The 27671-nt window shown below is 41.2% G+C and overlaps 2 protein-coding genes across 2 annotated transcripts in view; both read right to left on the bottom strand.

Moving 5' to 3' along the window:
• Positions 1-462: 462 nt before the first annotated feature.
• Positions 463-16037, bottom strand: UGDH (UDP-glucose 6-dehydrogenase). Its single transcript, XM_042870698.1, has 12 exons — positions 15931-16037; positions 15298-15466; positions 13271-13372; positions 11761-11961; positions 11463-11660; positions 10838-10985; positions 9899-9993; positions 6924-7054; positions 6072-6205; positions 4850-4941; positions 4642-4752; positions 463-2858 (listed from the first exon to the last, which is right to left on the bottom strand). Exons 2-12 carry the CDS (start codon positions 15457-15459, stop codon positions 2748-2750), a joined length of 1485 nt encoding a protein of 494 aa, XP_042726632.1. The 5' UTR covers positions 15460-15466; positions 15931-16037; the 3' UTR covers positions 463-2747.
• A 5281-nt stretch (positions 16038-21318) lies between these two features.
• SMIM14 (small integral membrane protein 14) overlaps positions 21319-27671 on the bottom strand; it is a 40118-nt gene continuing 33765 nt past the window's right edge. Inside the window, exons 4-5 of the mRNA XM_042871374.1 lie at positions 24998-25146; positions 21319-24458 (exon numbers count right to left, since the gene is read on the bottom strand). Of these exons, the coding sequence (XP_042727308.1) occupies positions 24426-24458; positions 24998-25146 (182 nt within the window). The 3' untranslated portion in view covers positions 21319-24425. The remainder of the gene's footprint in view (positions 24459-24997; positions 25147-27671) is intronic.

Genomic DNA, 27671 nt, shown 5'->3' with positions numbered 1-27671 from the left:
AAAAAAAAAAAAAAGCAGGCAATGAAGACCTATGCCTAAAGCAATTATAGATAACACATTATTTCCCACACTGTCTGACACTTCATTTTGAATTTCAGATGTTGAGCATTATAGCATACTGTAAATTCTATGTCACCCCCAACGAAGGCTCAAGGGATGAAGAGAGGTATAAACCTACTAGCCCTCGTGAGATCTAACTGCTCTTATGCTGCTCTTTGTACAAAAATGTGTTTGCCCTATTCAGTTGCAGTGCTCTTGGCCGTCCTCATTCCAGGAACAGTTTTGTCTGAATTAAGAGTTTCACATGCATACAAAGAGGTAAAAAGAGTACATCATGTCTGGCACTTGGATTTACTACTGTACATCTTGAGTGAGACAATTTATGCAGCCCATATGCTACTCATAGGCTTGTATTAAACTGTACTGCTTCAGCTGCTGTATTCACACTTTTGCGGTGAAAAATGGTGTTACAGTGGGATTGCATTTTATTAAGAAACATTAAAAAATTAGAGCACAGGAATCCATTACTCATATTGCACAGTTCTCATCAAGAATTACATTCTGTAAGATCCCATAGACACAAACCCGATAGCACTCAACCCCAGCTCTTTCATGCTTTTTTTGTGAGCGCAAGCCTTCAAGAAACAGGAATACAAGTCATCTCCAACACCATTTCCCTGGCAACCGTACTCTGAAGATGAGCGGTGATTTTGGCCTGTGGTAAGATTCTTCTGCATGTATGCAAGATGAGCCCTGAAACAGTGCTGTACTACCCTAATTATAGTTCAGGGCAAGAGTACTACTTGTGAGCACCCTCTCAATCCCAAAGGGGACATTACCAGCTTGCTCTCTCTGGTTCTGCTGGGGTAGTCCAGAAAGATGTCTGCCTGTATACAGCAGACGATCCAGCATTCTGGAGTTTGAGCACTCACATTTGCCACACCTGTATCACAGGTGTATCACAGGGCAGCCTTTGCTCTAGGCGTTGTATGAAAGCAGCACTAATGACTTGGGAAGAGGAGACACCACTATGGAAGATAAGTTTAAGGCTCTATAATTCCCATTCATTTTGATAAGCTTCCAATACGTTCCTCACAGAAGAATCCCGTGTGTGACAGCAAAAAAAAAAAAAACAAAACAACTTCAGGCATACTTGCCCAAAGTGATTGTAGAAACCATTGAGGTGCAGCATCTGAAAGCATCCAGCTCAAAAGTACACATAGGACAGCCAAACAATTAACACTACCTTGTATTGCCTCTGCAAATTGTTACACATCCCTCAAAGCTTCAAAGATCCATCCTCAGGCTTACGTGGTACCTGTGCTTCCATAGTAAATAGTTACAGCAACAGTCCTCATTACCAAGACATTGATCTTGTGCTCTCAGTACAACTACTGACATAGAATACTTGAAGGCACAGCTGTTGTACGCATTCAGAAAGTAGTCTGTGACTGCTTACAGGATTCTATCATTGAACTAAGACTTCCATGCCTTCTAGTCCAAATCCTCTCTCTGGTCAGCCCTTTCTAACTTTCTCCACTTCACAACCCCATGCAACAAGCCAAACACAGAGTCTATAATCAAGGACTTTAATAGCACTGGCCAATTGAGAATAATAAAAACAAGTAGAAAGAAAGTAATAATAAAGGCAAAAGTATCATGATAATAGAGGAAGTATTAATTCCTGCTAATGAAATGAGGTAGCAAGCTGACTATGTATGGGGCTGAATTTTTTTTCTTTTTTAAATTTTCTGAACAGCAGAGAATAATTCTTGCAGGTTCATAAAGATACTGCTTTTATTCATAAAATATAAGCAGAAAGAACAGTAGAAAAAGCGTTAGCTTTGAAGCTAACGTTTGCTTTCTACTTGGACTGACACTGAATTAAGGTATGTCTGCTCAAATTCTGTGTTTGAACAAGCAGCAGGCAGAATGCTCTTCTGCTGAAGGAAAATTGTATTGTGGTAATTTATGAAAATCATGCCCCAGGAATCTGATCAAATCAGTAATTTATGTGCGGCATATGGAATGTAGGCAAGAACCAAGAATCAGAAACAAGATCAGCCAGTGGATTGGTTTATAGCTACTACTCCACTGCCAACAAGTATGTGATAGACATCTGCAGAAGCCACCTGGCACCCAACAGATGCAGTTCAGACTGCATCAGCACACGCTGATCACAGTGAGGATCAGGGCAACATAGTTGCAGTCAGCTCTGTTTTAGGTCTCAACCCAGAACTACCAAAATTCACATAGAACTCATCTTTTGACTCCATCACCAGTTAAAACAAGCATGTAAGGGGAAAGAATTACCCCAAATAACAGTACAAAAAAGTGAGACCAACTGAGTTCCTGATCACTGTCTGTAACTGGACTAAAGTAAAATAGATGTTCCATTTCTTTTGTGCTCATATCACTTGAGCATTTACACTTAAAGTGCAGTGTAGGAACACTTCTGGAAGCAGAAGGTTGTAGCTTGAGTGTAACTTTTCCTCTTAAAGGTTGATTCATTATTAAAAACAGGTTTGTACCATCCTCAGTAATCAAAATTGCTAGAAAAATAGAGATTTGAAAATACGCTGAGTTCATGTGTACCAGGTACTGTTTTCTAGCGTAAAATCGGACTGTAGTTTATGAAAAATATCTTTCCATTAAAAAAAAAAAAAAGAAAAAGAAAAAAAAAAAGCATAGGGTTACAGTTATTATCACTAAGAAGGTGACAGAATTCCTTCGGTACCTATTAAACATTATACTCTGGGCTTTTTGACAGGTGGGTCCTGCAGGCTGAACTTCGGAATTTCACAAGAAGAAGCAAAAGGGATTCTTTTGGCTGACACCTTCTTCCCAATTGTTTCAATCTGAAGGGAAAAAAAAGAAAAAAGAAAAAAGAGAAAAGCACATTTAGCAAGTGAGCACAGCAAACTAACAGTCACATAAGCAGAGTACAGGGAGTTTACTAATTAAATCCAGGTCACAACTACTTTTGAGGAACACTAGAAGCTATGAAGCACATTGTGTATGCGGACAATTTGAGAGTGGAAGTGCAAAGAATTTAGAAAAATCAGCCTTTCACTTGTTCCCATGTAGAGATTTAAAGAGTTGCATCCTAGAAATTTAAGTATTCATGTGCCCTAGCTTCCATACAACTAGCAGTATAAATAACATCAACAAATGTTACTGGGTATTCAGAAAGTGTGTTTTCAAGCCTCCTTTGTTTAGAGATGTCTATCCACTAAATAAGGATAAAGAAAAGGTTCCACCCTCTTTGAGGGAGTGGGTTGTTTCTGAAATAATTCAACTCAATGCTAAAGACAGTCAGCTGTTTAAGAGAAAGTTAAGACATACAAAGAAACCAGGGCCCTACAACATTCAGAAAGGGAGATTTCTGATAAATTCTACATGAGATCAATGTAAATTGGTAGGATGAATTACTAAGAGTGGGGCTTACAGAGGACAAAACATCAACTAGCAAAAATAGTTCAGATGCCCAGTAAGTAAGAACATCTTTCCTGTGATACTTGCTAAGTGTCACTGGAAGGAACCTTGAAGCCCACCCAGATCCTGCTCCTTGCCACGTGCTGGATCAAGCTGCCCAGGGCTGCATCCAACCTGGCCTTGAATGCCTCCAGGGATGAAGCATCCACAATTTTTACAGGCAGCCTGTTCTAGTGCTTCACCATCCTCAGAGTAAAAAATTTCTTCCTAATATCCAATCTAAGTCTCCCCTTTTTTAGTTTAAAACCATTCCCTTGTCCAACCTCTACCACACCCTTTAACAAGTTAGTCTCCCTCCTGTTTATAAGCTCCCTTCAAGTTCTGGAAGGCTGCAATGAGGTGCTCTCAGAAACTTCTCTCCAGGTGGAAGGAGCTCAGCTCCCTCAGCCTTCCTGCAGAGGAGAGGTGACCCTCCTCTGGGCCTGCTTCAATAGTTCTGTCTTTCTTATACCAAGAAAGCACTGCAGGGCAGACACAAAGCACCAAAAGATAAAGTATTCTAAGTTAAAGAGTTTAACTATTTTAAATAAGTTTAGCAGAAACTTAATGAATATTCTGAAGATGGACATAGAAGTTACCTCAGCATGCTCTGAAAAAGAGTTGTTTAAGCAAGCATGTCATATTTGCCTATAACAACTTCACTGTTATCTCCACAGCAGTTGACAGCAAATTTTAATTAAATTACATGTAAACAAGCTTATGTTGTTCAAGCAGGTGTAAAAAGAAAAAAGATAAAAGAGGAAAATCTGTGGCCATTATGCATGTGAACAGTGTACTCAGGAATACGCTACATAAAGCAATTAAAACATACATCCAATCTGTCCTGCTGATTTACTTGTAGTCTTGTCCAAGGATTTGGTAACTGTAGTTTTAGTCAAGTTCTTTGTCTGCTAGAAGTGGTTCAAGACTTGCTTATACTACTGAGTGTTGATGGCATAGTCTAACATAGCTTGATTCTTTTAAAAGAACAAGAGATTTCAAAGCAGCAGGTAGAGAAGCTACTGAATGTGGTAGTGGAAAAATTCATTTCGATTTAAAGCCTCACATGAAGACAACAGTTTCCCCCTCCTTGCTATTCAATCACTGCAGTGAGCAAAAGCAGAAGGATTAAATAAACTCCAGAAGCAGCAGCATCAAATCGGTTACCTGAAAGCCAATGACTTGTAGCTCATTATGAAGATCATCAAGAACTCTCCTACCATCAAATATAAATGCAGGCTTCAGCATCTTCTTGTGAATACGCTCATAATCCAACTCCTGTGAAAAGCAATTACAGCAGACACAGGAAATAAGTCGCCTAACACTATCTTTTATTCTTCACTTAAAAGAAGGTTGATGAAGGTGACATTTTTACCTTAAACATGTCCCATTCAGTGCAGATTACAAGGGCATGAGCTCCATCACAGGCTTCATATGGATCTTGACTTATAGTGACCAACCGAGACACTGTAATAGAAGGAAAATAAAGTCTTGTCCTGCAAGAATCTGGTGCATCCCAACAAGATTTTCCTTTGTCAGCCTACTCAAAGACTCTTGGGTTGCTTATCTAAACATGCCTTCTGTCACTACATTTGTCACTTTGATTTTACTTGATGAAAGCAGCTTGTATCCAGCATTCGAACAGATAGAATTCAGGCACTTAAGTGTCTGAAATTAAGCATTCAAATTTAAAGAATGCAGTCAAATCAAAAGCATCTCTAGAATTGGGAGTTACTACTGACTGATCAAATGCCAACTCTTATCAAGGTCATTGCTTGTACAATATCAGTACTTACCACTTACTTAATTCTCAGTTCACACCACAGTAAATAAGTCTGTGTGGGCTGCATTTGCTTGCCTCAGAAGCCTAAAGGCAGCCCTCCCGTCACCCTCAAGGTCCAAGGAGATGTGAGGTAACATACACCTTCCTCATCACGGGCCATTTTCCTCACTTCTGGAAACAACTTGATCTAGGTCTTCTCCCCCAACCACACACCATCACTGGCCTGTCCCTCCCACTAAAGGGAAGTGAGAAAAGGGGTCCTAAAAACCCTTTGTTCCTCCAAGAGACTTGTAGTTAAAGACAACTACTTTAAAAACTTCCAGTTTGAATGAACAGATTAATTAGGAAGCACTGATAAATGAGAAAGTAATACAGGGCAGGATGCTCTACAGTGAATTCCAGAATTATTTCTTTACTTCTACTTTACATAAGCAGACAAGACAGGACTCGGGGTAAAGAGGAGCTCACAGAGCAACATTAATCTCCCTTGCAATTGAATGTTCTTGCTTGTCTTTCCCTAATTTATACAGAGAGAAAATTATTTTCTATGTATTCAAGTGAGCATTTGAGAAAAATATACAATAGTACAGAATTAGCATTAGCCCATAAGAGCAAAGGGGAAAGAGATAATACTGTAATCTTTGAGCTAGGCCAATCTTCTACTTTGATAAGTGTAACTAACAGCACATCATTTCCATGGTGAAAACGAATACATAATATTTAAATAGACCTTGTGTATTTTGAGAGCAGAGTTTCTTCTGGCTGTGGTGTGGCGAGGATAGTGAGCATAGAAATTTAATGTAAGCATCCTTACCTTGGTTGTCTTCTGAGACACCTGGATGCGAGAGATCCAAGATGATTTGTTCCTTCGGTACTTTAGGGTCATAGATATGGAGCTTTGCTCCTTCATCCATTAAATACTTGCTAATGTAGATGCTAGATGACTCTCTGCAGAAGAGAATTAAACAGTTAAAGAACCAGCTGGTATGTTTTAATAATACAGATCCTCAATTGTCGTGAGGCTCAATGTCGGAGCTTTATACTAGTTTTATATGAAATGTCTTAGCAATAATCTATGCCAGCAGCAAAATAAAAGTCTTGAGGAAGGTCAAGGAGAGTAATTTTAAGAAGTTTGCATCTCTTTTGCTGAATCATGTAAGAGAGAGGTACCAAGTCCCAGTACTGCTACTGACCATAGGTAACAAGGCATCCCTCCTAAATACGTCATGCAAATTGTACTTGGAGATAATTGTATCAGGACTGTCTCTCATAAGAAAAGAGAATTAGCCATCCCTGGGGAAACAAAGATGGAATTTTGGCTTCTAATAGCAATTTGAGTCAGCTGCAAAAGTGTTAGCATTCCTTACTGGAAGGACTCAAGAAGCAGCTTTTACTTTTGCAAATTAGGGACTAAATAGAACAAGCTACCTGTTTAATTTCTGAATGATTCAGGTATGTTGTAGAGATCAAGAATCAACTGTCTCACATCAAGAATCAACTGTCTCACCCATTTAAGAAGCACATAATACAGATCTTTGATTCAAACGAGATTAAGGATCCCATATCTGACCTGCTTTTTTTAACAGAACTGAACTTGTGGGGTTTAGCTGCACAGCTGTATCTAGTGCAGGGATTCCATGTTAATTAATTGCATTCACTTTCTTACCTTGTGTCCCCAGTATCTTTCTTGAATGCAAATCCTAAGATAGCAATCTTCTTATCAGTGACAGTATTGAACAAGCTGTCAATAATACGGGAAGCAAATCTCCGCCTCTGATAATCGTTCATGTCTATCACCTGAAGTTATAAAAAACATTATGGCTCAGAAGAGAGCTACTAACTATAAACCAATTGTACTAATGACTAAGCCAAACTAGTCACAGAAGTTTAATAGATGCTTGAGAAATGAAGTATTTTTATTTAGTGTCAAATAATCCACAGGTAAGTTCAGTTAACTTAAAACTTGAGACGCATACAATTTTGATCCATGACTGCAGATGCATTTACAGACACACACACACACAATCTAGTTGAACAATTTTAATCCATGACTGCAGATGCATTTACAGACACACACACACACAATCTAGTTGAAGGGCTAGATTTTTTGTTATTTTATATTTAATTTAAAAGAAAAAGTTAAAGAAAAAAAAAAATCACAGCTGTCCAACTCTAGGCAGAAACGTGGAAAGCAGTTGCAGTGTTAGAGTGTCTGATGTTACCTGGACACCCTTTTGCTAGACCTACACTTCCCTACATGCCTCTGGCTACTGTAAGAACTCTGTATCTTATAATCCACTTTAAGAGATTTCAGTTCACAAAACTCACATTGCTGAAGCAGACTTTGAAGTGCCTTGCTTTTGATGCCATACGGAAACGTGTTCATCCAGCCTGATTGTTCTAGTGCTTTCCTCCCAGCCTGCTTCATACTTTGACCCCCAGCCTTTAACTCACATGGCACCAGATCACCAGTAGAAAAGGGGAAAAAGGCTCCTCACCTAGTCAGTATTTACCACAAACTGAAAAGAACTATTTTTTCCCTATTGATTTTGAGATTTTCAACCCAAAGCAGGAATCAACAGCAACCTGCAAAACATACAGTGTAAGCAATGCAGTTGAAGGATGGTGGCAAACTAGGTTTCTTCAAGTAAAAGAAGTGAAAGCAGTGAGATTCTGTAATTCAGCAAGGTGTTGTAAAGGGAAGGACATGACAGGCAGTGATGGGCAACATAGGGATAGCAGGCAACAGGGCAAGAGAGACATTTCTTTCTGTAGGTTCAAGTGCTGAAGACGACAGTATTAGAGAACCTTGTCCTGCCCAAAGGCCAGACAGAAGAAAGTTCGTATTGTGGGACTGCTCTGATCAGCATGTCCTTCAGCCTTTGTCCAAGGTCTTCCACGTACGTGCACAGGGCTGAACTACTGACACTGTGATGCTCACACTGCCAAGGAAGGGACTCACAGAGCTGCTTATTCAGGTGCTTATGTGTATTACAGGATGACCCAAACAGCATGGGCTGAGATAGATAGATCTCTGCAAGTTGACATTGCTCTGAGGAAGCAAGAGGCACAGGTAAGAGCTCATATTACATGAGCACAGCACTCTCTATGTTATCCAAGCTGTGCAGCAGCCATTCTTGCTATCTGATTTGACCACAGCTTAAGTGACTTAGAAACACTGCAAATAAGTGCTCTCAGGAGAGCAGGAAAGCATTATGAACAACTAGTTTAAAGTGGTTTAAGAATACAACCCCTTTGACTTGTGCTAAATAAAACCCGAAGAAGGACAACAAATCCAGTGAAGGGTCTGGAGCACAAGTTTCATGAGGAATGGCTGAAGGAAATAGGATTGTTTATTCGGCAAAAAGGGAGGCGCAAGGGAGACCTTATTTTCTACAGTGATCTGAAAGGAGGTTGTAGAGAGGTGGGGGTTGGCCTCCTCTCCCTGGTAAGAGTGATGGAACAAGAGGTAACAGCCTTGAGGTGCACCAGGGCAGGCTTGGGTTGGATATTAGGAAAATTTCTTCAAGAAAGTGGTGAGGCAGTGGAACAGGCTGCCCAGGAAAGTGGTGGAGTCACTGCCCATGGAGGTGTTCAAGAACCAAGCAGATGTGGCACTGAGGGACATGCTTAGTGGGCACAGTGGGGAGGATGTGACAGCTAGATTACATGATTTTGAGGTCTTTTCCAGCCTTAATGATTCTGTGAAAACACTCACGGAGAAAATGGTAAGTGTTCCTATACACTTGAGCTGCTAACATATCAAGGTTGTCTTCTCAGAAGTATATTTGGAACCAAAAAGTCTAAACTGAAGTCGTCCCTTGTCTTTTTCAAGACAGTGTTTTTTCCCCTCCATTATTCACCATGTTATTAAGATAACATGATTAATTCCTGCTCCAAGGATTGTCTATCATCTCCTCATATCTTAAACAGATTAAAAGCAACACAAACAGATCTCAGGGTCTAGACTCCTTCTCTGCTATACCAGAGCACCGAAGTTCTACATTAAATCAGATCCCTCCTGGGCACCTGCACAAGGTTCATGCAGTATGTTAGACTCAGCTCCAATGACAGTACTGCAGTTCTCTCTACCAGGGACTGGACTATCCTAATGAAAGCATTTATGGAACATACCAAACCAAACATCTTCAGAGGCAGACGGCATAAAATCCAAGTCTTTCTTTTCTCAAGCAGAGAAATATATCTAATATTATTATATTAGATATAAATATATATATAACACAAGGTTTCCTGAGACTTTTTAAGTAGAAAATTAAAAGTGACATCCAACCAGGCAACAGATAACTAGAAAGCAGTATAAGGGACTTTTTGGGGAAATAGACTCCTGCAAAGCCAACAGAGCTTGTGCTTCACATTTTCTATTACTGCTTCTAGACAACTTCACAATTCATTTGCTCCAGACAAGTTAATTAACTCCAAACAAAGGCTAAGATTCCACAAGTATCAAGTTACTTTTTTTTAGGGTTCTCAGCCCAACCCCCCAGCATGGCAAGTGTTTTTTAAAAGTATCCCTGCCTTAACACCAAGGCACAGAAGAAGCATGTGGACAATGCTCTAAGGCCGAACACTGAAGAAATATCATTCTTTCAAAAAATAAATACAGAAGTTTAAAACTTGTACCTGTTGCCAGTAACGGGCTACTTCAGGTAAGTTCAGTGCCTCACAAAGGTACACTAAATTCAGGACATCTTTCTGAAAACAGCTGCCTCCAAACCCTGAAAAAGAGGACTGTTACTTTAGAAGTGGCTTGTATTAGCAAGGTACTACTCCAATCTTTGTAATCAAGTAGCTTTTGGCAACCATTGACAGCATTATAGTTTTTCTCCATCATATCACTGCTGGTAAGTGGAAAACCTTACGAATCTCCCAGAATCAAACTCCTCAACCTGCTTTTTGTCAGTTACAAAATCCTGAGGTTTGCTTCAGATCCCATTTAAATCAAAACAAGATTTAAGCCAGGCTCAGAGAAACAAAGAGCCTCTAGACGGCAGAATTATTTACTTTCCAGTAGTACCACCTAGAGAGGTATGAATATTTCTCAGAAGCATGTAAAGGGAAGGTTATGTTCTCCCCTTCCTCCAAATGGCTATCTATTCACAGGCAGGAACCAAAGATCACAAATAACTAACAGAGGTTTGAAACAATTAATAGAAGGATCCTTGACCCTTAGAACTCAGTCCCAGAAGTAACACAACATAGGCTGAATTATAATAACCCAGTGGAAATTCTGGTAATGCATTTACTATTTACTTTCACTCCCACACGTACTTAGAAAAGATATTCAATATCATTATTCTCAAGCCATGCTTCCTAGCATGAAGGCCGTATGATTTAATCTCATTCCTTAAGCCTCTAAGTTTCTTGTAACAGTCACCACTACCACATCTTATTACAGAGGTTAGAAGTGGCCATCATGTGTTCTAGAGACATCCCCTTTCCTCAGGCCACTAGAAGCCATTCCCAAAGAAAACTGGGAAGACATTTTGCAAAGTGCCATCATCTGTGACACCTAGGAGAAAAGAAAAAAAAAAAGAAAGAAAAGAAGATTGTTTCACTCACCAACACTAGCTTTCAGAAACTTATTTCCAATTCTTTGGTCTGTTCCAATAGCTCTTGCTACTTCTTCAACATCTGCTCCTGTAGCTTCACACAGAGCACTGATCGAGTTAATGCTGCTGATTCTTTGGGCAAGGAAAGCATTAGCTGCCTGAGAATTTAAAAACAAAATAAAACATAGTAGAGAGTACATAGAGCTCAGTTCTTCTGGAAACCAGGATGCCCGCAGATCAACAAGGAGCAAGATACTAGAGTAATTCCTCTTTCAATACAGAGACACTAAGTAGCAGTAAGGAGTGTAAAAGTTCTCATTACCTGGCATTTATACCAGCATAACAACGTAGTACTAAAGTTGCAGAGTTGGAAACATTTTACAAAGGTAGCTGCTCTACTGGCTATTAGTAATAACTCCTATTATTAATAAGAATAAAAGGCAAGGAGCTGATATCATCTGTTAACTCAACTGAGATCTCTGGAAAAGATAAATATCCTTTGACATATACTGGGCCCTCCAAATCCCAGATGTCTTTCCTATCTGCACCACCCACTTTTTGTAAGAGTCTGCCTAAGAGCTTTGTCTCCCTTGCATCCTTCACTGATTGCAGTAACAGCAATGAGTAACACTAACCAGTTTAGAGAGTTCTGACGACCAGGTATTGGTCGTGAGGATTTTTTCTTTAGGCACCCAGTGCTCATAAACAGCACAAAGAGCACGGACAGCTTTCTGTCCTTCTGGAGAATCATCACCACCAATGAGCACCCTATCTGGGTTTTTCAAGTCCTTGATTGCTGTTCCTTCTGCAAGGAACTCTGGGTTAGACAGCACCTGTAGGCACAGAAATAAAGTGTAAAACAAAGAACAACACACACACAAAAAAAATAATTTGAAAACAGCAGCCTGCTTAGAAATCTGATATTACGCTTACCTGCAAATCCAAGTCAGGCTTAGTATTAGCATCAAATATTCGACGAATGCTCTCTGCAGCACGTACTGGAACTGTGCTTTTCTCAGTGACAATCTTATAGCCATTTGAGTTTTGTACAATTCGTCTAGCACAAGCTTCAATGTATTTCAGATCAGCTGCTCGCCCTTTTCCCATCCCGTAAGTCTTGGTGGGAGTGTTAACCTAGTTACAAAAACACAGCCAGGGAAGAAATGTTTTAGGTCTCTTCTCAATTTCACCTATTCAGTAGGTCTTATGTTATGACAGATGCTTTGCTTCCCTGAGCCCAGTTCGGTCCTACCTCACAATTACTCTAGTTGCCATATCAGATGAACAGCTATTAGCTTTCTTAGTCACCATTTTGTTCTCACTGGCCTCTATTCAAACAGAATTCAAACAAGAGCAATTCATAGCAGCTCTGCAGGCTTCTGCAAAACTTAAGCCTTATATTCTAGACACAGCAATAATTTCTTTATGCTTACAGACAGTCATCTTTTGTTTCCTGTCCCATGCTGTAAGTATAAATATTACATGTAGAATCTTGCAACTAGCAAGGCAATTATGCTTTCAACCTAAGTGTAAAGCTGCTGGAAATCATTACAGTGAAGTACACAGAAAGCATGCAGGAAAGCACATCTAGATTAAGACAGAGGGTCCTTTTCACTACAGACTCAAAGAAATAGCAACAATGTGTAAAACACAACAGCATTTCATCAGTCAGTGACAGGAAGCCAGGTGGCAAAACGTGGGTTGTATCAGTGGCAGTCATCCAACCAAGCAGCATTCACTCTACCCCTCAATGGAGAAAAAGTCAGAAAGAGAGCTCTGTACGGAGGTGCCCTAACAAAGAGGGGACCCAAAAAAAGGAGGACTTCAGTAACAAAACCCAACTGTGACCCAGCAAAACAAACAGAAGTCAGTTCTTTTAGGCTTCACATTATAAGCAGTATGACCTTTCCTGATAAGGTTATGTCTGACTGAACCTGCTTCCTAACAGTGTCATAGCTTAGAAATTGTGATAAATTTAATGAAGGATATTATGAGAAAACCCTGCCAGCTCCTATTTCATTAATTCACAGGATTTTCAAATCTTCTAGAAATAAGCCACCTTTGTAACCAGTGATCAGACTGGTTACATCCCAATCTAGGATATTTATATTTTAATATAAATACTAAAATCCTGTGGACCTCAGTGCATTACAGACAGAACTGCACTATGTTCTGCTCTAAGGCCCCCTGCACCTTGCCAAGACAAATATGGGCATTATCATTTTGACCTAGGGCCTGTTGGTCTGCCAAGTACTCTCCTGGCTAGAGGAAACAGATTGCAAGATAACACTAATAAAAAAGTTTACTACTTTTCCCACAGTGCACAAAGGAAACAAGAGGTCGGTGGCACGGTGACACAGCATGGCTAAATGAATCCTTATGAGAAAACAGAGGACTCTTCCTAGTTTTGTTAACACAGCAAAAAGAATAAATACAAACTCACAGAAATAAATACAAGATCAGCCTCTCTGATGGCATCATCTATACTGGTGGAAAAGAAGAGATTTCTTCCTCGACAGGACTCCACCACTTCTTTTAACCCTGGCTGAAAGAAAAAAGGAAAAATAAAAACCACATAAAAAAGAAAACAGTTGAGGTAAAAAATGACGTACATTAGTCACTCAGGGCACACAGAGCAGTCAAACTGCTATGCACAAACAGATGGAATGTCTTGTCAGGTACAGCGACGCTCTTACTCCATGTTGCATGTTTTCAGTCTGTCAAATGTGAAGTACCCTCTGCAGCTCTATATAGGGGAGAATTAAAAAAAAAAAACAAAAACCAAAAAACAAAAAACTAAACCAAACCCTATTTCTTAGTCAAAACACTCGAACTGTAATCTCAAAGATTTCATCCACACTGAGCTGCTATTCACATAAGAGATTCTAGGTGTCAGTTATTTACATGCTTAATGCTGTTACCATCAGCAACAAATAGCATCTCTCTACAAGTGGTTCTTTAAGTAAGGTCAAGAAGGAATCTTAAAATATTTCCAAGGCTGCAGGCACAAAGAGGTGTTCATAGCTCTCCTTGTCCCTCAGCCACGCAGTCCATGATTTCCTAAACTCATGAGCTCAAATCTAATGAACTGACTCAGCATTTAAAAAAAATATTCTCCCATCAAATTATCAAGCCCAAACCCTCTTGAAGAAAGGTTGAAAGACAGGAGATAAAGACAACACCTTTTGTCAACTGCTCATGTTTGGACAAGGTTAAGTTTATATCAGAACCACACCTGCATTGTGAAAGCAACACAGGCATGACTTGGTGAAATTCTTTCCAGGGCTTAGGGCACTGGAATACTTTCCCTTCTCTTAACACATCCACTTACAGGTGCATGAACAATCCTCTGTAGTAGAATGGACTATGGAATGTTTTAATTGATCTGTGACAAACATATCTAAATGAAGGCTTTATGTTTTGTTTGAAAAAAATCAAATCACACACTGTAAACTGGTAATCAGCCTCCAGCTTGTTAAGATGCCCATCATGACAAGGGTGAGTAATCACTAGAAGGTAAAAGTACAGTGAGAGGGAGGAAAAAAAAAAAAAAAAAAAAGAAAAAAGAAGCAGAAGCTTTCTTGTGCAAGACATTTTTGCTGTCTTACTTTATATCAAATATTGAACTGAAGAGGAAAGCAAAGGTTAACATAAGCAGACCAATCCATCAAACAGTCCCAACTGTAACCCCTCTAGGATGTAAATAAAAAGGTAGCTCACTAGAAAGTAAAAGAGTTTCCTTGTACCTTCTGACACCGTGAAGAAAAAGTTGAAACAAGAACGAATTGAGTAATAAACAGAAAGCCCTGTGTCTGCAATGACTCAAATTTACAACAGCCTGAACTAATGCTTGGCAGTTTTTGTACATTCTTCATAAGTAGAAGACACCATTCCAGGAAACAGATGTGTTGAGTTGTTTTTTTAAAGCCCATGCACAGAAAAAAAATTAAAACAAAAAACAAAAAAAACCAACAAAACACTCCATCTAAATGTTAATAGAAAACAGAGTACCTACTTTCGTGACCTTCATTCAAATCCTGCTTGCTAATCTGAGCATGATACACATTTTCCTATGAATACATATGACAAAGGAAGTCTACTTATCTCTGTTCAGAGTCACGCTATAGGCTGTGGCATCCCTCCTGCAAGCCAAGCCTTAGAGCACATTATGATTAAACAAGGTCCCAGGAGAAAGTCAGCATCATTTAGTACAACTAGAAGAACAGTTTCATTTTTCATTACTAGGCTCTTGGTACAGAACCTAGATACTTTCCTGTACCAGACATATTCAGTTATTGTTTCAAGAAACTGGTTTAATGAGTGGCAGTGACACACAGCTGTTCCAGAATGCTGTCTTTAAAGGACATTGCTATGCCACACTTCCCAAGCTTGGGAAGAGGGCCACGTGAAAAGTGCTGTGCGGTGGGAGGGAAGCAGAAGAACAACTGAGACAATAGGGGACAAGTTTACCTCGTAGATGGGGAGCGTGTCTGAATTCCAGGCATTGATTCTAGCTTCGTTGACATCTACAACAGTGACTTGGATTTTAGGACACATCTGTGCAATAACGCTGCAGGTTGGCCCACCGACATAGCCAGCACCGATGCAGCAGATCTTCTTAATCTCAAACATGATTGCTCTAGGAAGAGGGGGGTGGGGGAAAAGAACCAGCAGTTACAAATGAAAGTCAGCGGCCAGCCATCCGAGCTCAAGGATCTCGGATCGTCAGCGCTCTTCTGTCGGGCTGCCACAAAGAAGCGCTTTCAGAAGACCGGCTGTAAGTGGCGAGCTGCAATTTACGAGGACGGCTTTCAGACCTGCTCGCGCCAGTCTCGTTCCACGGGCACCGAGGAAACGTTCCTGCGGTCCGTTTGAAAGCCGGCAACTCAAACAGCGCCTCCAGCCGAGGAGCCGCCCGGGCCGCGGGGCGCCGAGGGGCGGCGAGCGGCCGTGAGCCAGGCCTCATCCGGAGGGGTGGGCGGGAGGCCGGGCCCGGCTCCGCAGCCCCTGGCCGGGAACGGAGCCACCAGCCCCGCAGCCGCCAGCCCGAGGGGAAGAGGCCCCGCCGGACCGCCTACCGCACCGCCAACCCCGAGGACTCACCGCCTGCGGCCGCAGGTCCGAACGAAACGCCGAGACGGAGATGCTCGAGAAGCTCAGGACGACGCACCGCTAGGCGCGGGGCGGCTATTTAAAGGGCCGCCGCGGGGCTGAGGCGGCCACTTCATCCCGGGGAAGCCGAGCGAGGCCCGGCCCCGGCTCCTCCCCGCGCAGCCGCCCCGCCCCGCCGCCGGCGAATGGGCGCCGGACAGCTCAGGCGGCTCCGCGCAGGCCTCGCCGGGGCCCCCGGGCGCGCCTGGGGTCTTCGGGCCCGGCCCGGGCTGGGCTCTGATGCGGTGGCTTCGCTCGGCCCCGGCCACGGGAAGGAGGCGAGCGGTGCCGCTGCCTCAAGCAGCCCGGCGGGCTCCGGCAGGCTGAGCTGCGGCGCCGGGATTCGCGCCTCGCCGGCCGGGGCGGCTCGAGCGGTCACCTTTCCTGCCTCGGGCGGCTCTGACCAGAGGGCTGAGTTCCTGTGGCAAAAGATGCCCGTGAATGACTTTTGGCCTTCCAGCTGCGCTCGCTGGAAAAGTCGTCCTTCCTTTTCTCTCACGTAGTACAGAGCGCTCTCAGCAAGGATAGGTGGTTACAAAGTGGATAGGTAATAACAGAAATACAATGTGTGAAGTCCGCGTGGCAAACGGTGCCGTGACGAGGCGGTGCAGTGAACTCTGCTTACCTCCCTCGCACTGGGGGCACTGCCCTGCTTACGTGGGGGCACTGCCCGGCGATCTGATGGCCCTCTGTGTTAAAGTCCTTCGGTGTTGCTCATAAAGTGCTGCCTTGTTCTCATGTGACATTTTCACCCATGCCTATTAAAGTATGTTAAGAAGAGATCAGAACTGTTGCTTGTCTTTTATACTTTCCTTTGGTACCATTTCTCTCCCTGGAAGGCCCTGTACCCATGTAAGCTGGAACACATCCCAGCTCCCTGTCCCTTGGCAATGGTGCCATGGAACACACACATTTCAGCTGAAAGAACCAACGCAGGTGTTGGCCCCAGCACGGCGCACTGCTGAGTCAGTGCGGTTAGCCAGGGCTCCCTGCAAAGGTGTCAGGTTCACTGCATTTATCCTGAAGTGGAAACAAGTAATGCCTTGTCTCACTGATGATTTGCACAGGTGTCTCAATTTTGATCACATCCTTTTTTTTTTTTTTTGTTTTTTTTTTTTTTTTCCCAGGGAACATAGAGCCTATGCAAAGCAAGGTGAGTTCCCACTACTGAGTCAGTCCTACAGCCTTATGTATTCCATTATCTTCATAAACTCAGTCTGTCTCCTTAGGTCTCAAAATAGCCACAAACGCACGAATTTGTATTAGACCAGGCTTCATCTTGTCTGCACATTAAGCGTGTTGTCTATGGAGCAAAGGACCTTCCTGATAGCCCACACTGCCCTGCTCCCTGCTGGAGACTTTGACCTTGAATTCCCTTTGCCAGAACTGCTCTAGATCATCCCCAGAAAGATGCTGCTTTTGGTGCTTCCTCAGAACATCTACTGTGGTTTTTGTCAGGGTACTGCAGGAGGAAAAAAATATGGGACTTGAAGTCACCAGAATGAGAACTGCACAGATCATGTTTTGTTACTGAATAATCTAACTTCTAAATGACTCTGCGTGTTTAATTTTTTTGTTTACAAGAACACAGAGTGTTTTACAACACAGCACAGAAGCAATAAGGCTTCTGTTAGGCTTCGGGGTGCACCTTTGAACTTTCTGCCAGAGCTCACTGCTAGGCAAGCACACCTCCAGGCAACAGGAGAACAGATGAGGCTTCTGCTGGCCACATTGTAAAATATGTGTGAATTCTGCTCCATTTTTTGAAGGCCTGGCGTGAGTTGTGAGTTCTTTTGCATCAGGAGTAGTAACTGAACATGAGAAATGAGGTTTTGTGTGTGTTTTAATTTAGCATTGCCTGATAACTAGATCCCATGGCTCCCTCCTCCAGCACACAGGCCAGTCCAGACGTCTGACAGTCTTTCCTTCCTGCCATGCGGGAAGTGCTGCACCCAGCTTATGGCTATATTCCCTTCTGGGACACAATGCTTAAAAGCCAGGTGAGAGAAAATGAAGGTCTGTAATGGCCTCTTCTTGTGAGAAATTCAACAATCATTCCTTTCAATTAGTAAAACATAATGTATAAAACCTGAAGCTTGACAAATTCCAGTTCAGGACACTCTAATAGTGAAGATAAAAAAGCATTGAAAAAGTTCAGGGATTGTCCACCTCTAGAAAGTTTTTCTAAAAGATATATATATATATATATATTTAGTGCAAAAAAGAAATAAGAAAGGTAAATCCTGTGCCATACAGGGTTTCAAAACAGATGTTCAGAGTAGCCATATTTGGCTTTCTAACTGATGAGTTTAATATGTATATGATGCAAGATTTAAACTAAAATGTTCCCTTAGCTGGTTGCTGAGAGGTATTTTGGCAGGGCTTCCATTCAGCTAAACAACAGTGTCAGTGAAGGACTGCCACCATCCTAAGTAAGCAAGCTTCCTGCAAACTGAGTCACAAGTATACCCATAAGATTCGTCTTCACTTTTTTTTTCCTTTGAATCAAAATTGAGAAAGCTACTGATAGTACTAATGAATCCCTTCCTGCATACATTTTAAAGACCATCATTTGCATAATAATTTAACTAATCTATACTTAGAAGAGCATTGCTCACACATCCATGCTGCCAGATCCTCTGCTCAGATCCTGGTGCTGCTGAGCCTGCACTGTACTTCACAGAGGCACCAGGATAGTGAGGTGACTACCATGACTCATACACACCTGCTTGAGGAGAAGAGGTATTTTTACAGGTAGTTGTGAGTTTTAGGATACAGCTACACATCAGATAGTGTTCATGAAGCAGTCAATAACCCAGTGCTGGGAGGTGAACATAAAATGGAAAGGTATGCAAGTTTTAACAATGCATTTCTCTAGGTCCCCAGAGGTACATCTTCTGTGTATGTTGAGATCTGCCACCATCTCTCCAGGCCTAACTCAGTTACCCGTCTCATACCCACTCACCCTTCCTTAAAACGAGCAGTCCCTATGCTACATGCTCTCAGAGACCTGATCTTCGACGTGCATTTGAAATACAACCCCAGCAGAACCGAGCTGGATGTGAGCCAAAGCTTTCAGAGTGCTTCATTCAAAAAACTTGGCCAATGCAAGTGTTGATGTTGTTTTAATGTAACAGCTCAGCGGCCAGAGCACGTAGCAGTGTGAGTGCCGGCTGTGTGCTCTGTCTGTGTGAGGAATGGTGCAGCGGGCTGGAGGCCACGTCCCTGCCTCCCTGGCAGCTGCAGACCTGAGGCAATCCGAATGTTGGTGCTCAGCAGAGGAACCATCCTTCACCTCTGTATACAAAGCGTTACATGACTCCAGAGAGATTGCAATTTATGAAGAACTTGTAGGATGGGGGGGAGGGGGAAGAGAAAATGAGTGTGTGACAGTGCAGCCTCCAGGTCAGCACCTTGGTAGCGAAGGTGAGGTAAAGGATAAGCGAAGAGCCCTAGGCATGAAGGAAGTTTCGTGTCCATCTAGTGAGTGCATAAAGTCAGGTTAAGATTTGAGCTGATCATTAACCAAAACCAGCTGTTTGTGCAAGCAGCTTGGTACACTGACATCTGACACAGGCCATTGTCCGCCTGGCACTGTTGCTCACAGCCCAGCCCAGGGGCTGTCCCATGTGTACTGTGTGGTCTGAGCTGCAGGCACTCCTGGAGGACTTGTCCACAGACCTACTGGACCTGTGCCTGAATCATGCTTTGTGCTGTGCAATGCTGAGAGGAAGGAAGGAGATGCAGCTGAACAGATTACACAGGGCATGTAGGATTGGGCCTGTGCACTCCTCTGGAAAAGGCTCATGCAGTTGCATCACAAAAACCATATGGCAGTTTTGTACACTGTAAAGAGGACACGTGGCTGAGTGCCTTTTCTCCCACATGTATTCAGAGCCAGCTGCAACATGACTGGGCACGGTGGCACAGCCTCGAGTCATTGTGAGGCAGAGGACGTGGTTCTGCTCAGCATGCTCGTATGCATGCACTCTACTCACCTCTACCTCTGCAGCTCACCAGAACCTTGACTTTGCTGTTGGGCTTGACTCTTCACAGGCCTAACAGTTCATGGTTAATTTCATGCGATGCTTTTGTTAGTGACAACCAGCACCCTCAAACTGCAATTACAATTTGTTCTAAAATGCAGCAAGTTTTTGGTCAGGGTCCATGAACCTTTTCATACATCTGGACAACTTCAGCTGGACTGAAAGACAATATAGCAATATAAATAAAACCCCAAAGTCATTCAGGCTTAAAATAATCTATAAAAATCAAAGGAAGATTATTCTGAAAACTGAGAATGTCTTTTCAAACGCTATGCTTTTATTTCTTGCACAACAAAGCTTTGCTTTCCAGTATATGACTTTCCTCTAATTAGATTCTTTAAATCTCTCCATATACACAGAAATTGTTCATATTTCCTCCCAGGCATGATTATAGCTGAAGGCCTTATCCACTGTATCCACTATTTAGTAAATACTCTATTTTTTTTTTTTCTTTCCTTTTTTTTGTTTCCCCTTTACTCTGCACTGGTGAGGCCTCACCTAGAGTACTGTGTCCAGATATGGAATCCTCAGAACAGGAGAGATGTGGACCTACTAGAGCACATCCAGAGGAGCGCCACAAAAATGATCCAAGGGATGGAACAGCTCTCCTATGAGGACAGGCTGAAAGAACTGGGGCTGTTCAACCTGGAGAAGAGAAGGCTCAGGGGAGACCTGAGAGTAGCCTTTCAGTACCTAAAGGAGTGGCTACAAGGAAGAAGAGGACAGATCCTTTAGCAGGGTCTGTTGTGATAGGAAAAGAGGAAATTGTTTCAGACTAAAAGAAGGGAGATTTTGATTGAATTTAAGATATAAGTTTTTCACAGTAAGGGTAGTGAGAAGAACTTAGTAAGTAAGGGTACTGGAAGAACTTGCCCAGAGAGATGGTGGATGCCCCATCCCTGGAGACATCCAAGGCCAGCTGGACAGAGCTCTGAACATCCTGATGGAGCTGCAGGTATCCATGTTCATTGCAGAACTAGATGACCTGTGAAAGTCCCTTCCAATTCAAAAGATTCTATGATGTTCTTCTGAAAACCACATACGTACCAGACATCAAAGCTCTTCCTGCAGAAGCAGGGCTGTCTAAAATCACCTTCATTCTTCATTCTGACTTGCTTGAGATACATACAGAAGGCACAGGGTTGTTTGAAAAGTTACAGCTTACATTTTTAAAGTTATACACATGCCATTCTATTTTACGAGATATTTATTTTTAGATTATTTCAAATTTAGAAATTAATGGGTTGGTGTAGTCCTACATCTTATACAAAGTCTATCAGACCAAGACAAAAGGTTACTAATGATTGCTATTTATTTTGTTAAGTCAATAAAAAGTGCATAGTACAAGCCCTTTATCCCAATCCAAGTACTCAGTAAAAGATTACTAGGAAACCGCAAATGGCACAGATGATTTTTTGTTTGGCATAATTCAGACATTTTAAACCACCAATTTACATTAGATACATCACATCATCGCTCTTCCTTTTTCAATAGTGAACATTACAAGGTTAAGTGATCTGCAGACAATACATGAATACATACAATTTCTCATTTTAGAGTATAATAATTATGTTAAGCAGACTCTAAAAATACTATTGTTTTAACAAAGTTCTAAGCGAAGGTATAATTGTAAACTTTCCTCCACGTTTTCCAAGTTGCTACAACTTGTGTCTCTTACTAACTGAGCTTAAAACCCTTATTGCAGAATTAATCATACCTGAAGCTTTGCATCCCACTTATCTCTTCTGCCTTTCTTTTCAAAATTTACCATAAGCACCTGGAACCAAGATAATACGGTTATGCCATTGCAAACTACATCACTAAAGGCCAGATTTCTGCCACTCTTACTAAAGCTGCTACTAGTACATTATCTCAGAGTAGTTCCACAGACTTCAGTGCAACTACCAGATGAGTAAGGCACTACTTAACATGAATAAGAGTGGCAAAACAGTCCTATCATTAGTAATTTTTTAATTAAGAGTGGTGATTTGGAGGTTACGCTAGAGAAAATATCAGAATTTAAAGGCATACCTTTTGATTTGGGATAGTGGCCTGGCTCTTTAGTAAAATATTTCACAATAAAATATTTCCAATGTTCTTCTTTTACATAGAAAATTTAAAATAGCAATTTATATGAGGAAAGCATACAGACATAAAATCACTGGGACAATTACTCAGAGGAATTTCAAGCAAAGACAATTCATTTAAAAGTAAAACACAGCACTACTCTGAACCAAAAGTTTGTTTGCCAAGACCACCAGAGTTGGGAGCACACAGTGAGGTTCATAAATACATCCATGGACATTTAAGAAAAGCAATAATGATGCTCATGAATGAGGAGCATCTGCTATAAATCTCACCAGCCTCTAGCAGGATGAGGAGTGGCTTGCTCTGGCTGAAATGAAGCCTGTTTCAGTAGTTGTTTGCTTTTTTTTGTTTGTTTGTTTTCTGGTTTGTTTTTTTTTTTTTTTTTAAATCAATTGGAAAGCTGTTTTCTGCATCTAGCGGTGAAGGATTCTGGCCAAAAATTCTTGGAGAAAAGGTCAGTGTAGCTGATAATGCATACTTCTTTCTAATTCAACAAAATGATTCTGTACTACTTCTTCTGTTCCAAATAGCATCCAAAATATAAACATACTAGGAAGGCAAAGAGCAAGCACAGTCCCAGTGGCATTTTTACACAGTGTTCGTGGCCTGGACACCTTTACACACAACAGGACAAACTCTCTGTTTCTCTGCTGCAACTCCATTGCTTTACACAGCACTGCATCTCTGTCACTGAGAGAATTTACTTGTTTGGATTTTTAACAAGTACTCCGGTGCTTGGGAGCACACTGTTCCACAGAAATTTAAAGGGCAGTTACATAAAGTTACAGAGGCTGTTCTTCAGGTCTGCGCTGCTCCTCTGCGAGGAGGCTCAGCTGGCCCATCGTTTGCCCTGAGGAGGAAAAACCTGCGTCTACCAACCACGGGATCTGAAGTGAGATTTTTGTGAGAGCCCATTAATACAAACCTTTATGCATATGAACAGTTAGTCCCTTCAGCTCCACAGCTAAAGTCCTCAAGAAAAAAAAGGTTTCTAGAGTAAGGCCTTGAATCCCCATTTGTCTGCTCTACTGACCGTCATGGAAAGAAGCTTTGTGTTGGTAACATAAACATGTTCTTTATGTTATTCTCATCATTTTTTCATATTGATCAAGAAAAATATACAGTGTTGCTTTTCTGTACATCTTTAAAATGCTCTTAAATTAATGTACATAAAAAATTCCTTCCCATTTGCTACGATGGGAGATGTGCACCTTTAGGCGCACAGCCACACATACACACGCAGCATCACACCACACATACACACAAGTATTAGAGGGAAAGACATGCCATACGGAGTCACCTGCAATTTTGTTATTCTACAATTACAGCCAGTAGTGAGGATGAAATGTTAGGAATTGCTGATTACATACAGGTGAAAAAACCTGAACATCCAGAATGTTTTGTATACCAGAAATTGGTAACCTCTTGGTACAAATTCATCCTGCTCAATATACGTTATGCTATGGATAAAAACTTAAGATACTGATTATTAAAAGACTAAAGAAGGACAGAAAACTCTGCCAAGTTCTTCTCACTTAGATTTTTCTTCTCATAAATTCAGTAAGTAAACAAATCTGGTTTTGGAATATACATTTTTGACAACATATTGAATAAGATATATCATTTACTAAAGAACATGATTAAATTAATTTTTGGTGGTATCCTGTTTTTTGTACAGCTCTCAATACATACGTCTAGGCTTTGACAGTGGCAATTATCACATTCACTTCCTTGCGTGCACACACACATGCACATTATTTAATTCTAGTGGAAAATTCGTGCTTTGGCCAACAGCCCTGAAAATTATGTTAGTGGTCCAAGGACCAGGGCAAATACAAAATAATCTCTTTGCTTTTCACCACATCTGTAAAATAACAGTTGCGACCATAATACAACTCTTAAAAGTATACTGGAGAAAAAATATGGATTTATCTGAAGAAAGATCAGTAATAATTTCCATTAGTATAGATGTACAGGGATTTTAATTTTCTTTCAATGAATATCAGAAACTACTGCAAAGAAATTAAGATTGCTGTAACAGAAAGACACTGAGTGGAATGTCCGCAGTTATGATAACAACCAAAAAACCCTGCAATGCCTCATCATTATTCAAATTATAATCTACTAGGAACTGTAGTAACATAAAAAGCAAAATTGAAGTAGCTAAAAGTAGTTCATAACTGCTGAGTGGTAATTCTGCACTATATAAATGAGAAAACAACAGTATTGAAGGGAGTTTTGCAGTAATCTGGTCACTTCGTTCATTTGGTCGTGCAAGGTTTTAGCTGCTGAACTTCTCTGATACTGAAAGCTCTAGTCCAGTGGTGGAGCTGGTGGTTCTTGTCTCTAGGGGTAGGACACAGGAAAAGAAAAAAGAGCACACAGAGGATTAGGAACAGTGTCTCACAGAGAAGAATTGAGCAATTGAAAACAAAACAAAACCCCAGGAAAGTTACATTGTGCTTTAAGGTCTTTCATTACCTATTTCAGTCTCCAGGTATATGAACATACAGACAACGTTTCCTCCACCAACAGTGATTTTTTCCAATATCCTACATCTAGGATGAAGGTCACCTTCCCAAATTTTATGATGTGACTTTCTTTACTTCTCTAAAATTGTCACATAAGAAGGCAGGGTGCAGTTCCAACCAGAGACAGCGTCCAGAGAACACTGTAACCAAATCTTGGGCAACTATATCTGCTCCATTTCATGGCAGACCTCACAGCTGGCCTTCACAATTCTACATGCACTTTGATTTTACTTATTTTAAGTTCCAAGAAAATGGAGAAGAAAATACACAAAGAACATTTTAAAGGAAAAAGAGAAAGACTATAACACGGTCAGTATTAAAACCAAATATAGTTAAACTACTACAGTCACTCACATTATGAGGGCTGGTGGGCTTTCCGGCTGTGCTGGAATTTCTCAGATTACTAGGTCTCAGCAAGAACAAGACGAATGCAATCACAACCCAGGCCATCACTACCATGGCAAAGCTGACGACATTGTCACCAGAGAAATTTGGTCCTGGCACTACATACAAGGAAAACTCAAGTTATAAAACAGAGTGACAGCAGTTCTTTCCTCTGAATGAAAAAATGAACAAAACAAAGCAAAAAATCTAAGGAAAATATTTTTCAATAGAATTTTCTGATTAGTTCTTCCTTTGTCTTTAAGGCAAGTAATCCTTTGTTAGTGTTAGACTTCTAAAAAACACATTTCTTATCTCTTTGAAAAGAGAGAATCTATTTCATAAGACTTCACTGAAACGCTCAGAGTTTCTACAAATATTTCTTAGTTTATATTAACTAAGATGTTGAGACACAATCACATGGAAATAAAACTGAGAATATCCCCCTAGCCTGTTGATTAGTGTTTCTGGATCAAGAAGGTCTTGCAAATATTTGCACATTTAAAAATATCAACTTTTCCCTTCTGAAACACAATTTAAAATAATCAATTCATAGCTAACGTTGTCAGGTGAAGTGTGAACCAATGTACAGATAACTATGACTTATGGTACTTACATGGGTCTATTTACACTAGTATTTAAGGACTTAACATCTTCATTAATTATCTGGACGATTGGGCAGAGCCCCAAGTAGGACCGTTCGCTAGAGAGGAGAAGTCTCCAGGGTATGTCACCAATCAGTACAAATACCTGAAGTGAGAGTGCAAAGAGGACAGAGCAAGGCTCCTTTCAGTGGTACTCAGTGACAGGACAAGAGGCAATGGGCACAAACTGGAACACAGGCAGCTGAACATCAGGAAACAACTGTGAAGGTCACTGAGTGCTGGCACAAGCTTCTCAGAGAGAGGCTGTGAAGTCTCCATCCCTGTAGATACTCAAAAGCCATCCGGACATGTGCTTGGGCACTCTGCTCTGGGTGTCCCTGCTTGAGCAGGGTTTGGTCCAGGTGGACCCAGAGGTCCATGCCAACTTCAGCTGTGCTGTACTTCGGTGACCCAACAGTATTCACACAGCAGACCAACACTATTAAACCCTGTTAGATCTTGTGGTTTGACCACCACACATGAAATCTGTGACACAGCATAGAATTCAACTTGATTCTCAAGATTAGCATCTTCATTCCATCAGCATCTTCATCAGAAGCTTCCCCTTCATGCTGACAATAAAGCAACTAAAATTCTAGTCCATAAAATCACATGAATCAAAGCACTTTGTTTAGTACTGTAAAAAGCTAATTTTCTTTTCTCACTTCCTGAGAATGCACTTTCTGAAACCACAAGAAAATCTACTATTGATTTTAAGTGTTAACTGTTTGCAAAAGCAATTAACACAAAGCTGTGACGAATAACCTTCAGAACAGGAAGGTCTATTCTATTTTACTATTCCAGCTAAAACCTTTAACACATGAGAACACTTGCATCCATCAGAGTTTTCACTTGTTTCATCATCTCCTTGAACCATCTCATTTTGGAGTCAAGGCTGGATGCACTACTTGTTGGGAGCTGCTATTATTTAACATTTGTTAGACAACTCATACCCAGTGAACTGCTCAAGTCAGTCATTTCCTTGCAGGCAATTGCTGCTCCTGAAGAATCATCACTGAGATACCAGGTACCACTGTTACCAGAGGCTCTTCTCTGAAAGCAGTTTTCTCATAACACAGCTCAAACAGAGAAGCAGGGCACTGTGGGGAAGCTTACAGCTACTCTGCACACAGCGCTCTCTGAATGAACACTGGGGCTGTTGTACTGATGTCCTTTACTGACATAATACACACTGAAAAATTCTCTTGGAGGTCTGAATCCATAAAAGGTGCTATATACGAGGAGCAGTGCAAAGATAATGAATGAGAATGTTACAGCCTTTAATTCATTAAATTCTAACACAAGACTGACTCAGAAAGCATATATAACATGATTTAACAGCATTTTAAATCTTGGATGACCTTCACTATATATGAAGGCCAGCAAAGCAGCACACAATTTTGTATGAGATGAATAACCGCTTTACTTTCAAGCTTCCAGACAACATTAGCAGCTGCCCTGAGACCACCTTCAGCAGCACACAGGACAGCTTGAGGTGCCTGCTTTGCTATGTACCTGAATGAAAATTCAGGTGATGTGCTAGACTTGATTTCACATACAATTGACACTACAGGTCATGGAAAGCAGTAAAAGGAACCACAGTGGGAAACCACAGGCATTCCTATAAGACACAATTTCTACCCAGCCTGTTTTGTAATACAGTGTGCATTGAGCCAAATGCACCAAAATGTGTTCTAGACTAAGTAAGGCAACAGCTGATCTAACACAGTTGGCCCTGTACTACCTACTCAAAGCATGCTAGATATGAAAACAGCTACTAGACTATTTATACTATTCAAGTACTGTTAAAGCCACTTCATTTACAAATGACCATATGTTTTAATAAGGATGTGAGATATTTCAGAATCTGCTTCTTTGATCTCTTGACATAAAGAGGTGAGGATAAGCAAAGTCTCACACAGATGGGGTGTCTCACTTTTCCAAGCTTTGCAACAGAAATCAAAAGAACAAACAAGAAGCTGTTACAGCTACTGCGAAAAATA

The sequence above is a fragment of the Lagopus leucura genome, unplaced genomic scaffold (assembly GCF_019238085.1).
Source record: "Lagopus leucura isolate 7727_CA_CO unplaced genomic scaffold, USGS_WTPT01 Super-Scaffold_100004, whole genome shotgun sequence".
NCBI lineage: Eukaryota > Metazoa > Chordata > Aves > Galliformes > Phasianidae > Lagopus > Lagopus leucura.
Note: the sequence above shows the minus strand (reverse complement) of the source record. Positions and strands in the feature narration are given on the sequence as shown.